Source organism: Caloenas nicobarica, chromosome 2, assembly GCF_036013445.1.
Source record: "Caloenas nicobarica isolate bCalNic1 chromosome 2, bCalNic1.hap1, whole genome shotgun sequence".
Classification (NCBI taxonomy): domain Eukaryota; kingdom Metazoa; phylum Chordata; class Aves; order Columbiformes; family Columbidae; genus Caloenas; species Caloenas nicobarica.
Window position 1 is genome coordinate 134,276,572 of NC_088246.1, and position 15,204 is coordinate 134,291,775.

The 15,204-nt window shown below is 42.1% G+C and overlaps 1 protein-coding gene across 1 annotated transcript; it reads right to left on the minus strand.

Moving 5' to 3' along the window:
- Window positions 1–1,296: 1,296 nt before the first annotated feature.
- IL7 (interleukin 7) lies at window positions 1,297–11,559 on the minus strand. The gene is made up of 5 exons (XM_065629956.1): window positions 11,475–11,559; window positions 7,980–8,122; window positions 3,846–3,932; window positions 2,914–3,066; window positions 1,297–1,449 (listed from the first exon to the last, which is right to left on the minus strand). Exons 1-5 carry the CDS (start codon window positions 11,482–11,484, stop codon window positions 1,297–1,299), a joined length of 546 nt encoding a protein of 181 aa, XP_065486028.1. The 5' UTR covers window positions 11,485–11,559.
- Window positions 11,560–15,204: the final 3,645 nt, after the last annotated feature.

Here is a 15,204-nt window from a genome sequence, read left to right on the forward strand (position 1 = left end):
TCTGAATACCAAAAATTTTTCAGAGTAGTTCCACAGAAAATTTAGCACAGTTAAAACAATGTATGTTGCCTTAGCCTGACCCAGGAAACAACAGGCTGACTTAACTAAAAATTTCCTGAAGTATTTAGTCCAAGGCAGATTCCTGGTATGGAAATACCCAAATTGGCGAGGTTATGAGCAACTAAGAAATGGGTATTTTATAATGGGAAGTCCCAAGCAGCTGGAGGTTACATTACCAGCTGTGCTTTTAATTGCTAAGTATGAAAAAAGGCTAAAAAAGGAGTAATGACAACCAAAAAGTCAGCAGCCCAATTCCATAGGAGATAAATATTTTATTACCAAAGGAGTTATAATATCAAAGTAAGAAACTGTAAAAGAGTTATAAACAACTACAAAAATACTTCTATTTATCCAAAATTAAATATGAACACTTTATTAGTTAAATGCCAATATATTATTCTCTGAAAATATTCACACTTTATGTCATGTTTGTCTAACATGTTAAACACATTATATAAAATAATTGCATATAAGAAATCACAATCTGAAGGCAAGAAATTCTAGCTCCTCCTACAGCGAACTCCGGGATAACCAAACCCACAAGGCTGGTGCTGCTTCCAGTCAACTGAACAAACTTGCATTCAGGCATCTCCTTTTTTGCTTTCCGTAGGTCTCACTGCCTTGCCAGTAGACGTGTGCTACATCTCTCGAAAGTCAGTACCCTTCTTAAGTTTTTCAAAAAGTTAACCTTTTCCCTGTTTTTCCAAACATTAATCAGTTTGCAGACCCATTAGATACCCATACTGATAACATTATTGCATCAGCAGAACAGACCAAGGTCAGCTGCTTGTTTGGTAAATTGTTCCTTTTGGTCCTTGATGCGTTTTATATAGACATAAGGAAACCGGCTACTTTTCCATACTGTTTTCTTCACCTGCAGCTTTTAAGGAGGTTTTATAAGTTGCAGTAGGTGTGTAAATAGATTGCTTTTGTATGACGTTATAATGTAGTTACTCAAAAGATCAGAAAATTCAAAGTCGTTTCCAGAGCATGAAGGTGGAACACAGCCTTCTGCAGAGACGCTGGTCCTTTATTTCCACTTCTTGGATTTCAGCAGCTTGGTTTAGCCGTTTCTGCTTATTCCATCTCCAGGAACAAGACACGGTAGCTTTCCATCAGAATTCTGGCATAAAGTGTTCAATATAAGCGAGCAGAGTTACTCAAAGAACGCACGTAAAATGCAAAGATACCAAGTAATGCCACTTTGGAAAAAAAAAGAGCAGGATTCACCTGGAATCACCTGGAAATTATTTTTTCAAATTTATTCCAGCAGGATCGAAGGCTAGATGTATTTTCTTTCAGTTCACAAAATTCTTGGTTACATTTCTTTTTGGACTGTTCGCCTGTTCCTGTATCTTCTTTATTATGTGTATTTAGCTGTGTGCAAACCTGAAAAAGAAAGAGTTTGTATTGTTAGTTGAGAAGTGCTTATTCTTGTCATATAGACATCTTTTAAAACAAACTGATTTCATTACATCTCAATAAATAATAGAGATATCTTAGATGGTAATGAAGCCAGAAAGCTGGGCTACTCATGAAACATGCCGTGGTGGAACAAAGCCTGTGTCATTCTGATGTCCTCACTCTAAATACAGCCCTGCTGGCCCCTGCCTGCGGGACTGGGAGAGTGTGGCTTTAACACAGAGCAAATGTGGGCAGCCGAAACCAGCGTGTGCAACTGAGAACATGTACCTCCTCTGTCAGTGGCTTAAATTTTATCCTCCGTTATTTGAAGGACTGGAAAAGTAAAGCAAATTAAATCGTGAGCCAAACCTCAAAAGATATGACTACATGCGTGGTACCTTGAGGCTGGTGGAACAAGACAGACCTGTTCCCAGAGGTTGGTGCTGTGGCCTGGTGTTCAGGATCCCACTCAGAGACAAGACGACTGTGGTTCTTGTCCATATTCAACGACTGTTCATAGTTTTTACCAAATGACTTGAATTTGTCTTTAAATATAACCAGGCATCCAGGAGGTTAGGCGTTTCAACTTTGACTTCTATGACTTAACTGGGACACTGCTCATGGTAAGGCAAACGTTGGATTCACCACAGGTGGCTAAGCAAAATACAGACACCAACGTTACTTTGAAGATCTGGTCCTAAATTATAAGAGTTTCTCCATTTCAAGGAAAAAAAGAATGAGTTAAATGCAGCCTTCAATCCAACTATGTAAGCCAATCATAAAGAATTATATCCTGTGGTGCCTGTGGGGAGGCTTTTTGATGTTGGTCAATACGTTTGTGTTCAATAGGTAACTGTGAGCCACACTTAAAAGAATGTTCTTCCTTTGCTGTGGTAGTCTCTAGATCATTGCACTAGATTTGAGTGACATATCAAAGAGCAGATTTTGCCAATGACTACAAATGCAAATATTTTCATATTTAACTGTTCTTGTTGAGTTTGAGATATTGTAGTTAAAATAAAGATCAAGGATCAAAGGGCTTATGGAAAAAAGGGGAACTACTAATTTTTTGTTGAAACAAATTTAAACATTGATGCTAGGGTAGAATCCCAGTGAGAAGTAAAAGATATGGTTTTATAAACTAGAGAAGTTCAAGGCCTTCTTTGCACAAGTGTGGTCTTTGTCTCTCACTGGAGAATGAATTAAAGTCTCTCGGTATTGAACCAGAGTGTATATTTTCACTATAGACTTCAAAATCGTTGACTTAGTCTTTGCAATGGGCTTAAAGTCTATTACAAGACAAATACTATGCAGAGCAAAATTCGTCATGCATTTAATGTGTGCATGATAGTTGCACCTTTGAGAAGTAGATATAAAAGTCTGCACTGAAGGGCCCTAAGGAATAAGCCACGTACTTCCAATAAACTGTACACCATCACTGCTACTCACCTTTTCTTTTTTATGTCTTTCACATTTGCACTGTAGAACCTGTAATGTCCCACATGAGACTAATGCTGCTTTCCATCTAAAGTCTTTGCTGATTTTTTGCTTATGAAAGAATCTGAGCATGTTGCATGCCATACTCTGTAGTGATTCTATTTCCTGTAAAGAGAGCAGGAAAAATATGTCCTGAAAAGTCTATGTACCATTAATTCTTTATAATGTTGGTTTGTTTTTAAGAAAAAGCTCCATCAGTTACTATTAGTTTATTTCGCTTTCATAGCATCAGTCTTTTCCACTAAAACACGACTAATCTGACCTACCTGCCATCTATTCAAAATGTTTAAAGTATCAGTTTGTAGTAGTAATAAAAATAACGTAGGGATGTTAAGGAGAAATCGTAGCCGAAATGACATCACCTGATGTAGTTAGGAGAGCAGTGAATGATTTTTGGAGTGGGTCCTTTTATCAAGTCATAATAAAATTTGCAGCAGCAGCTGAAAATTGTGCTTTCCATCATTTGAGATCTGCCCAAACTATTACTTCTAAAGCTTTCAGTTCTGAAGTGAAAAGCTTAGCTAATATGATTTTCTGTTGAAAAATTAAAACAGATGTTGGGAAATACTTAAGTTTACTTCCACTGGCACAATCAAATAAGTTTTCTGTACTATTTTGGGTAAGAATATAAAATAATCTTTATAGTAGGGAAAAATAAAGCACTTAAGCACTTCTTAGAGATGGAATTGCTTAATATTTTAATTTTTAAAATATCAATTTATTTGACAAATTGTATGATTCCAAATTCAAAATAGGAACAACCTGAATATCATGATTTGACTATTAAAAGACAATATTATTCTCTATCACAATAGACTGGACTGTACGAAGAACCCATTTGAGTTTGTTTTCTCTAAAGTAAATATTGAGAAGTTAGATTTTACCTGAGTATCATTGCAGAAAAACACTTTGCTATTTTCCTGTTTTTTATTCTTGCAGCACCTGTCACGATACTCTGCAGACATATTTACCTGTAAAATATAATAAGTTTAATCATGGAAGTACTTTTAATCAAGTGAGCCAAGTTTCTCACTAACAGCTGGTGACGTCAACAATGAATTGTTCTGTAGGATCTCCTGAGGTGTAGCAGGGTCAGCTTACAATTCTGAGCTTTTCATAGAATCATAAAATCATTTTGGTTGGAAAGGCCATTTAAGATCATTGAGCCCAACACTGCCAAGTCCACCACTAAACTATGTCCCTAAGCACCATGTCTACACATCTTTTAAACACCTCCAGGGATGGTGACTCCACCACTTCCCTGGGCAGCCTGTTCCAATGCTTGACAACCCTTTCTGTGGAGATGTTTTTCCCAATATCCAATCTAAACCTCCCCTGGGACAACTTGAGGCCATTTCCTCTCATTCTATCACTTGTTACTCGGGAGAAGAGACCAACACTCTCCATGCTACAACCTCCTTTCAGGTAGTTGTAAAGAGCAACATGGTCTCCCTGCAGCCTCCTCTCCTCTAGGTTCAACAGCCCCAGTTCCCTCAGTGGCTTCTCATAAGACTTGTGCTCCAGACCCTTCACCAGCTTTGTTGCTCTTCTTTGGACACACTGCAGCACCTCAATGTCCAGATATGATTTCTAAAGGTATTCACAGGATCACACAGAATCACAGAACGGTTGAGGTTGAAAGGGACCTCTGGAGGTCATCTGGTCTAAACCAGATGTTCAATCAAGCAGGGCCAGCTAGAGCCAGCTGCTCAGGACCATGGCTTTTAAATATCTCCAAGGATGGACACTCCACAACATCCCTGGGCAACCTGTGCCAGTGCTCAGTCACCCTCACAGTGAGAAATGGTTTCCTGATGTTCAGAGGGAACCTCTTGTGTTCCAGTTTGTGCCCATTGCCTCCGGTCCTGTCACTGGGCACCGCTGAGGAGATCCTGGCTCTGCCCTCTTTGTACCCTCCCTTCAGGTATTTATAGACATTGATGAGATTCCCCTGAGCCTTTTCTTCTTCAGGCTGAACAGTCCCAGCTCTCTCAGTCTTTCTTTTTCAGATGGATGCTCCAGGGCCTTTATCATCTTTGTAGCCCTTTGTTGGACTCTCTCCAGTAGCTTCATAACTCTCTTGTACTGGGGAGCCCAGAACTGGACATGAATCTTTTCATTTTAAATCTTCATATTCTATCAAATTACTTGGTTCTTTGACATTTTAAAACATAGAAGAATATTTAAATCTTACATAGACATCAAATACAATATTTGCCAACATTTATCTCAATAAATGCATGCCCCAGGCATCTAAACAGATTGTAGCTCTCACTTTTCGTATGCACTAACAGAAGATGTCCTAAGCAATACATCTTGCTCCCTTCATGTGACCATAATCTTTTACCAATTGTTTATTCTCTTTTTTTCTCTTCTACTTTCATGCTTATCATTAAGATGACAACTGAACCCAACTCAACAAAATTCCTTCCCTTTCTTCTTCAGTCTGTATCCAGATAACCTGATACAACCATAAAGGCTTTAAAAAAGGCAGCTCTTGACAATACTATATTAGCTCTCCTCACTTAGAGATGTATATGAACACGTCAGACAACGTAATTCTTAAAGTTTTTCTGCATGTACCATGACGGAATAAAGTTTTGCTGCAGCCACACAGCACCAAGACTTATAAATAAATAAATAAATAAATAGTCACTCTAAAACCTATATATCTGTGGCTTAATTTGTTAACTCCTAAGGGATTTACCCATTCTCACTGACTTCCTCAAATCATCGTTAGTATAACATACAGTAATGATTTCTGAAGACAGTTTATTAGCTGTGACTACGGGAAATCCCAGCTTCAGAAAAGTCATTAGTGAAAATCAAATTAACTTATGGAGGTCTAGTACATAACCCACTAGTCATCTCCGTAACTGCTTCCAAACATCAGGATGAAGAACTGAAAGTTATTTACTTTGGCTCTGCAAGTGGAGGAAAGTTCCTAGCGGACAGCTGATATCATCCAAATGGCATTGTCCATAGTATTTGCTGTTAAGTTATAGTGACAAGAATATACACTATTTTTGCATAGAGGATAAAATAATCTCTCTGAAACTGGGGAAAATAAAGACAGGAAAATGAAGAAAATTGCAGAGCAGTTGCTTGTGCATACCTATTCTATGAAGGAACAGCTTCAGAGTTCAGTAGATTCCCATTACTTTCACAAAGATTAGTTGATTAAGGTTTGCTTATTTCTTTATTTATTTAGGTAATAGTTTTAGTTCTCATACAGTCTCCTAAAAGACTCTATCAGTGATAGTATTTACTACAATAAAAAAGATAAAGACTTTTCAAATTCATCTGGATAATTGGCATTGCTCTGCTGAAATCCTTGATGGCACCCTGGGGCACCAAGAGCACCAAGCTGCAGCCTGCAGTCAGGGAGAGGAGAGGCATTGCCACCTCCAGCCCAGAACATCCATCAGGCTTCCCTGGCCCTGCAGCTCCAGCAGAGCTGGGATGTGCCTCGTGGCTCCCCACCACAGGAAGATGGCAGGATCTGCTGCCCAGAGGCAGTTACTCCTGTAATTGCAGGTGGTGAAATTCTGGACCAGGTTGCTCAGAGGTGGTAGATGCCCCATCCCTGGAGACATTCAAGGCCAGGCTGGATGGGGCTCTGAGCAACCTGATCTAGTTGAAGATGTCCGTGGTCATTGCAGAGGGGTTGGACTAGATGACCTCTGAAGGTCCCTTCCAATTCAAACTATTCTATGATTCATACTGTTTTCTCTTGTAGGTCAGCTATCTTATAATACCTGTTCACCAACAGGGGTTTTTTTGTTTTGTTTTGTTCTCTAGGAAACATTTGTCTTTGTCAGAAATAAGATGACAAACTAAAGAGGCCGCTTCTCCATTCTAATATGGCCACGAATATTTTCCCCAGCTTGGGTGCCTTGTTCAGAATAAGGTCATTTATCTATGGAGAAGTGCCTTTCTCACTTCATAATCTCAACAAACACAACATGATCAGAATGTTTTTGAAGATCAAATGATCATTCCCTGACCATAAAGTATTTCGTTTCCAGATGAGGGCTGACGTGTCTTGGTAGGGAAAAGTTGTAAACCACTGGCATAATGCTCTGAAGGATGGTGGTGGATTGTAAGTGTGAAGAAATACAATGGCTCCTGATTTCACCTTTGGAAAAGCACTGTATATCACTCACATTTCATGCAAACAGGTCTTGATTTAAGGCTGCAACAGAATGGTGAGTTCTTGTTTAGTGACAAATGGTCAGAAAAATCCCATTTTCGTAGAAATGCCTCTGCTAACCCAACTGTAGGAAGCGCTTTCTGCCATGTAAGTGTTCTTGACAGATGAGTTTAATTCTTAGTAATTCATGATGAAGAGTTGGAAGGTAGGTTTTGAGCATGGATTGGTAAACTCTTAAGATACTTTTTTGCAAAGCTGTAATAAATCTGGCTGATAAAGCCATAATGGAGGAGATTTACAACTGTGAAAGTTCGGTTTTTCTCTGCTGACACCTAGAAAAGTTGATTCTGTGTGGGCTAAACAAGATATATTAACAAGTAAAACACAAAAACGCTTTTATTGTACAAATTTTGTGCCTCTGCATTTATATTCAATGGACAACACAAAACTTTGGTCAAGAAGTTTACAATCAGTAGAAAAAATTACAGGTTGTATAATGCTTTCTTCTCTTGATAAGAAGATGTAATGGAAGTAGTCATTAAATTACTTCAGGAAAGAGTACTCTTTAATGTAATATTATACTATTTAGGCCCTAATGGTTCATGTGTCTAACTACATGGTGTGCAGGCAAAAATATCTGTATCACTGTATTTGTACATGCAAATAGGCAGCATCCACAGATTTCAGAGATTTTAAAGAGACTGAATTGTTGCAAGCCCTCAAATAAAGCCACCATTCCAGGATAATGTCTGATTTTAAACTGGTCTTTCATTGTGTGTTAACATTAGAGGTTTTTTTTTTATTACTATTTGCTATCATCTAGAAATAATCAACATTTTTTGAAAGCCCAAGAGCTATTACCTACCAGTTCATTGATGTCGTAGCTTAGTATATTCTCATACTTCACACGGATTTCAGTTGTTTTATTTCCCATTGCACAACTAGATGAATTCACCGGAGACAGAACAAGGAGCAGTGGCACAACCCAAAAGATAGATCTAAAAAAAGCTAGATTACGACAAGAGCAGTTAAGTACATATTAGATGCCATAGGGTGTATGCTGTCTTAACCAATATATTCTGTAATGTGTTTACATACTTTAAAATGGATCTTTATACAACCAAATGATTTGTGCCTTGAGGGAAGGATTCAGATCCAGATTAAGACACTATTTGGGTGTCTAAACTCCTTCATACTCAAGGATGATTTAGCCAGCGTGGTTAAGAGCCTACAGCTATTGAGCTGACCAGGCACTTGGTGTCTAGTTGGGCTGAATTCATCTCCAGGCTTCACTGCAAGCACTGACAAGGTCTCTCCATTGAGCATAATTGGTTCATAACCACCTAGTAGACATGTAGACAATTAAGTGTCTTAGGTATCTGTAGACATTCGAGTGTCTTAATCTGCAGCTGAATCCCATCCTAATTATCAATTTTTCATATGATAAAATCTACAAATGTCCATGAACACATCTTTACATCAGAAGTGTGTTTAAACACATTTTTGGGCTGACCAAATGGACAAATCCATACCAGTGGCCATAACATGAGTTAAGGCGGCAATACACCCTCTCTGCAAGATTTCTGCAGTCTTTTGGAGGAAATCTCACTGCTTCTCACTTTATTTTTCCCTTTAGTGGACCATCTTGCTTTGCTCAGCCCCCTGATCTGCTGTCCTTGCATGACTTCCAGGAAAATATGAGTTCTGTGAGGATGGACAGAGAGAAAAGACCAAAATATCAGAAGAGCCTGAAGGGACTGACAGGATAGCTAGAGGCTGCAGGTGACTGGCCTCATACTGGGAACAAGGGAGACTGGGTACAGAATGATATCGGGATTAGGAAGCTCATAACTGGACTCTGGCCTACAACTAGACTGGATAGGATGATGCTTAAATGGAAGGTTTTAGAAAACAACAACGACAAAAACAGAACTAGAAATTTAGTTTGGAAGATTAACAAAGACCACGGCAGGTTCCCAGACTAGTATGAGCTGTTTCTACCCATCCCTGTAACTCATTAAGAACAACGACTGCATACAGAGTAACTGCAGTTGCAGCAGGAAGGGCAGAAGGGATGTCCTGACCCCAGCTGCTGTTTTCCATCTTCTCCATTGAGGATGAGAGCATTGGCTACAGCCGGTCCAACACTTGGACATGGGTGTCTCTGGACTTGGGCATCACTAGTAAATCCCAGCCACAGAGAGAAATCTTGAATAACTAAGAAGAAAGCCGTGGAACTTGACCATAATCTTTACTAAGCCACCCAACCTCCATGATGCAAGAATTGCTGTCAAACCATGTGCTCGTCTGCCCTTCATAGAAACACTGTCTCTCACAGCTCATCCCAGCTGGCTCCCACCACACACTGCTGCTTCAAAGCAGAATTCAAACCACTTTTCCTGACTATTAAAGCCTTTCTTTCTGATAGATTACTTGTGAACACACTGTTATGTACACCTCTGTCCTAGAAACAGGACTGGATTTTTTTAACCCGTACAAGCTGAATTCCAAAATTCTCCCTGTGGCAAGCTGCCTGATAAATTATAATGGGAAATCTGATGGCCCCAAAACCAAATTTTCTAACCTTTTCATATACTGATCAACAGAGGTCTATTCACATGTCAAAAAATCTAGCCTGGAGAGCTACATGGATCCTAAATGGGTCCTACATGTAATAAATATAAAAACTAGCTAAGGCAAATATATATTGATTTTCAAGCTCCAAATGGATACCTGAACTCCACAGAGCTTTACCTTTGTAGGCCTCTATGCTAACTATATCTATGCCAAGTGAATTATCAAATTGTAGGACTGAGATTTAATATTTTAAAAGAAGTGTACAAAAAATGCAAGAACTCAATTACAACACATTTTTCTAATATACCATTGCACCTCTTGGTTCCAGTGCGGGGGGCGGGGGGGAAAGAAAGAAAAAAAAAAAGAAAAATAACTGCAATGCTTCTTTCCAAGTAACAGTGATACAAGTGCCTTGTATATGCTGCTTCAAAATTATGCTTCAAAAGACACAAATAATGATCTGCTACATTCAAAACAATCTGACAGATTCCATCGCTTAAAACTTGGCTTGTCCAGCAACAAGTGGAGATACAACAAGTGCAGTAAAAACTGCAAAGTCACTTCTTTTATTTTTATGTTCTCTGTATTACACAGATTACTAATATTTTTTTAAATGAGGAAATTACAGAAGCAAAGCAGATAATTCTGAAAGAGATGTTGCAGACTTATGACCCATCAGAGGATCATGATGAAACCTGTTCAGATGTTCCTAAATGAGTCCTTTGGAACGCATTAGACGAGTGTCACAAAAAGAGTTCGTGGAGCTTTTCACTGAAAATTGAAAGGAATTTTCTTAAAGTTGGGTAACTTCAAAAGAAGTGGAATTGACAATGCTAAATATGACCAGCGCTTCAAAAGCAAGGGAGCATGTATTACTGGTAATACCCCATCCTTTCAGTAAATTCCAAAAAAACCCCTAAGTCATATCTGGAAAGCCCCAAAAAATTCTCCCAGAAAAGCCAGGAAGAGTTAGTATTCCACTATTTCCAAATACAAAGAAGCCTCTCTTGTTTTTCTAATTGAAAAACCCCTCTTGTGCGTCCCTGCCTGTTCCCGGGCGGACCCCGCGGGTTCCCTGCAGCAGCCGGCTGCCTGCGGGACCCCCCGCCCCCCAAAAATCACTGCATCTCCGCGGACGGCACCCTCTGCCCCTCTCCGCAGCCCGCAATCCCCGAGGGGAGCGGTTAACAGCAGGATTTCCCCGCTCTGCAAAGGTGCGGCCAGGCGCTGCGCGGGTCACTCCTGCTGCCCGCCGGGCGAGGAGACGGGGCTGCGCCGGCCCGAGGGCGAAGCATCCCCGGAGCTGTCGAGCGGTACCTGCTCCGGGCGCGCCCTGCGGGGCGGCAGGTGCCCGCGGTGCAACGCGGAGCAGCGCGGAGCAATGCAGAGCAATGCTTCCCCGCAGCTCCCCCGCCTCGCACCGCCCCGCTGCCCCCGCCACTCCCGGGCCCTGGTTCCCGGCAGCGAGCGGGATGGGAATCGGGCGCTTTTGCTTTCATTCTAAGGGCAAAAGGAAAAAAAAAGCAAAACTGGGAATTTCCCCGACCGTCACCGCGGGGTTTAAAAGGGCACCGGGCGGCACCGCGCCGCCACAGCAGGAGGGGCGGCGGGGCCGGGAGCGCGGAGACAGCGGAGCCGGTGAGGAACCAGCGCGGCCGGGTGTGCGGAGCGTCGCAGCGGAGCCCAGCCCAGCCCAGCCCGGGCGCAGGTGTAGCGGGGCGTCCCGCGCGGCTCTGCCCGCCGCCCCTGCGGAGCGGCGCGGTGCGCAGTGCGTGCTCCTTACCATGGAACATGGTCCGCGGGGGGGTTGGCAGGGAGCTGCGCCGGCGGCTCCGCGGTCATGGTGGCGGCGCCCTCTCGCCCATGGTGTCCGCAGCCCGCGGAGCGCCGTGCAGGGGGGGCGAGAGGAGCTGCGGCGGCCGGGCGGGGTTCAGCAGCTCCCCGCCGCCCGCCTGCCCTGGGGGGTCGCGGCGCTGTCAGAGGCGGCTGCGGGACGGCCGGGCTTGGCTTTTCCCATGGGGCTTCCGCCGCCGGCAGGTAGTTTCACTTTCTGCTCCGCCGACGGCCGCGGTGCTCCCCGCAGCGGCGCCGGGCTCCGCGGCCTTAGCGGGGCAAAGCGAGCGCGGGCGGCCGGCCGGGCGCCAGGGGAGGAGGCATCCCCGCTCCGCCGCGGGGGAGGTCGGCAGGAGTCCCGGGCCGGGCGGAGAAGACCGGCGGTGGGCAGCGGCTGGGACCGGGGCGCACCCGGAGGAGGGCGACAGCGGCGGGCGCCGTCGGGATCCCCGCGGGCGGCCCGGAGCGGCTGTGGCGGGGCCGTGCTGTGCCGGCGGGGGTTACATAGAGCTCCGGCTACACGCCCAGTACCGTGTGCGCGGCCAGGGAGGGAAGGATGGACCTTGGCAGCCCGCGTGGAAAGAGCCGCTCATCCGCGGGGACGAAATCCTTAAAAAAATTTTAAAAGGGTGGAATTGAAAAAAAACAAAAAAACCCAAAAAACAACAACACACGTGTTCTGGAGTCGCTCTTTGGGAGGAAAGACACATGGTTTGTGAGCTGCTCCGCAGTGCCCTATCGCTCGCTCAGTTGTCCCTGAGTGCGTCGCAGGAGGCGGGACTGCCAAGAGGGCTCCGTTTCTGGTCGAGGGTTACCCCAGGATGCTGGCACCAGGTCAAAAGAGCAAGGTGGATAGTTTACTGCAGATCTCGCCCATCCGCCCCTCCCCCCAGTAGCTCATCTTGAGAAATCTGAGAGGGTTAACAAGAGAAGATGAATGGCTCAGGAAGGTGTTTAAGTGTAGAGGAAGTTCAAGTTCTAAAAGACATAACTGTAGCCAGATATTTTTTTTTTGGCAGGTAGGTAAATTGAGAATGCAAAAGTTTATGCTTTGGTGAAAAGGCTTGGAATAAAATAAGGTATGAAATGTCTTTGAAGCAGCCCCTTGACATCCCCTCCTGCCCAAAGTACTTTTTGAATTATGAGTTCTACATCACTTTTTCTGCTCTGAAGCAGCACAGAGAGCTGATCGCTTAGCCCCTCTCCCTTCTTGTAAGGGATGGATACTGGGGTGTGAATATCAAGGAGCAAATATACAGACTTGGCAAAGGTGTAAACTGCTCAGGGTGGTTTCCTCCTGTTCTCTCATACTGGAATTGTGCCACTTCATTCACACCGGAGGAGGTACTTAGCCCACTTTACTTGTCTCTGGACTACACTGTGCTTTGGATTGGGTATATATTTCTCATGAGTTTTTCTTTGGAAAAAAGTTGAATCAATCTTCTTCAGAAGTAATTTGATAAGATCCAAGAGTGAGAGTGTTTTCTGCCCCTTCAGCTTTGAGGAGGTTGACTTTAGTAACAATCTCACATCACTATTATACTGTTTGGGCAAGGGACAGTGATCGATATCCGCACAGCTTTATACAAAGAGCAGGCACCTGCCTTTGCTTGTTCCCTTAATGTGTGCCAGGCTGGATGTGAGGGATGGCTCAGATCCTGAATTTGGACAAGGATTTTGCCTTACTAGTATCTACATCATCTGGTTCTTAAATGTTTCTTAAGTTGTCACTCTTTTTTTCATTCGTTGCCTTCTCTTCACTCTTCCTCCAAACATTGTCTGAAAACATCCCTCTGTGAACATTTGAATTTTCTGGTGTGTGCAGGTCAGAGAATGCCATGGGACTCTTCTTTTTTAGGGGAAGAGTACCTGGCATAATGCAAGCAAATTTATGACCAGCTGTTTCTAGCGTCTGGCACTTAGAGACTAGCACTTTCAAAACTCGAAGGTTTAGAAAAAGCTGCATTATAAATTGCCAGTCATGCAAAAACATATCCACAAGATCAATTTTCCTTCTAGGCAAGTACTGATTCTGATTTCTTGTGATAATACATGTGTGCTCACAAAATTAGGTATTTTATAGAGATGCTAGTAAATTGTCAGGGTGTAAAGTATAAGGCATAATGCCTTTAGCTGCTTCGATTATGGTAGTTTTCTGTCTGTCTGAACCATCATAAAGACAGATTATCATTTCAATTGCAGTTTTAAAAAACAGTGGGATTCATGGCAGAAGTCAGGGTAGTAGCTTTACTCATTAATGGGAATGTGATTCTGAAAGGTGATGCGTGTTCCCCCTTTAAAAAGGGGAAGAGTCTGTCTGTTGAATGTATGTGGAACTTTTTCTTTAGTCAAAGCGACAAATAGATGCTGTGATCCGTACTTTGGCCCTAACCATGTATTTAGATCTCAATCCATCCCTGTTATGTGACCTAACCTTGGACCATGGCATACACGTACAATATAGATGTTATTTAATGTATTCGTGTGTGGAGGATGTTTAGATATGCAAGGTTTGACAGTAACTTTTATGTGCTTTTTAAAATATTTTGAATCATTAGATGCACTTTGGTTTTGAAGTATGTCCTTTAGTGATTTAATAATGATTTTTTTCTGAAAAGATTACCTGCAGAAAGATCAAGTGCAAGTCTTCAGAGGACTATGTTCAGCAGACACAATTGCCTATTTTTTAAAGAAAGAACAGAAACCAACCAGTTGAAAATTTAAAATAAATAATTTAAGACTGATTATTTGAATATCACCTTAATAGCCCATTTTAATCAAGAACCGATGAAAGGAGTTTTGAAGGTATAAACGTTTAGTCCGAGACATAGCTAATCTAAAGGACCGATACAGGTTTGCCCATTTTGAGAAATGCAGTTGGTGCCAAGCTGTAAATAGCGAGCTCTCCCTCTGGAGTTGAATTAAGCTGTGGTTTGACTGTGGCTGTGGGTAAAAGCTTCAGGGAGAGAACAAAACTGAAACATTTCTGTAGAATTTCTCGGGTGTTAAGTGTCCCACTTCTTTTTAATACCTTGACAATTTATAGGGCTGTCTGTTTTAACAAGAGATATGTTAGCTTTGCTATGTAAATAATTTGACTAAGTAAAATTAAAAACAAGCAGCTTCTGGAAGGATGTAGTCTAATGCTGGGCATTAGTGCAAATATATGCAGTTTTCTCTTCCACACTGCTTTCAAAAATAACTTTTAAAACCGTAAAAGAAGGTATTGCAAATTGCATAGCTAATAGCTGAAAGGCACCAGTAATTTTATCTGTTTGTGGATGGACTTATTCAGTGATCCCGTTCAGTACATTTTCCAAGGACAGTTTATCTAAATGAGTTTAAATTTAAAGATCCATTGTCTCCTGACTTCATCAAATTTATTCTTAGAAAAGTAGCTGTTTTGGCATTACGCGTTAACCTCTACCAGGATACCAGTATTCCTGGGTAGCTACTTGATTGCAAAGCACATGATTTCTTGTTAAGATTCAGTTCTCGAAAGACTAAGTACTTCTGGGAATGTCGCTGTCTTTCTGCAGCTGTTACTTGTCAGCTTGAAAAGACCTTTTGCTCATGACTTTAGATTTTACTGTCGGCTGCTTGCAAATATACAGTTCCAGTAGTGAATGATCGTATTATTGGATAAAATTAGTTGAAAAGTTATAAATTTTTTATTTTAT

Coding starts and splice junctions, on each gene's coding strand:
- IL7 (XM_065629956.1), bottom strand. Junction 3,933..7,979: donor GCTACGACATCAATGAACTG/GTAGGTAATAGC, acceptor TATATTTTACAG/GTAAATATGTCTGCAGAGTA. Junction 3,067..3,845: donor TTTTCTGCAATGATACTCAG/GTAAAATCTAAC, acceptor CTCTCTTTACAG/GAAATAGAATCACTACAGAG.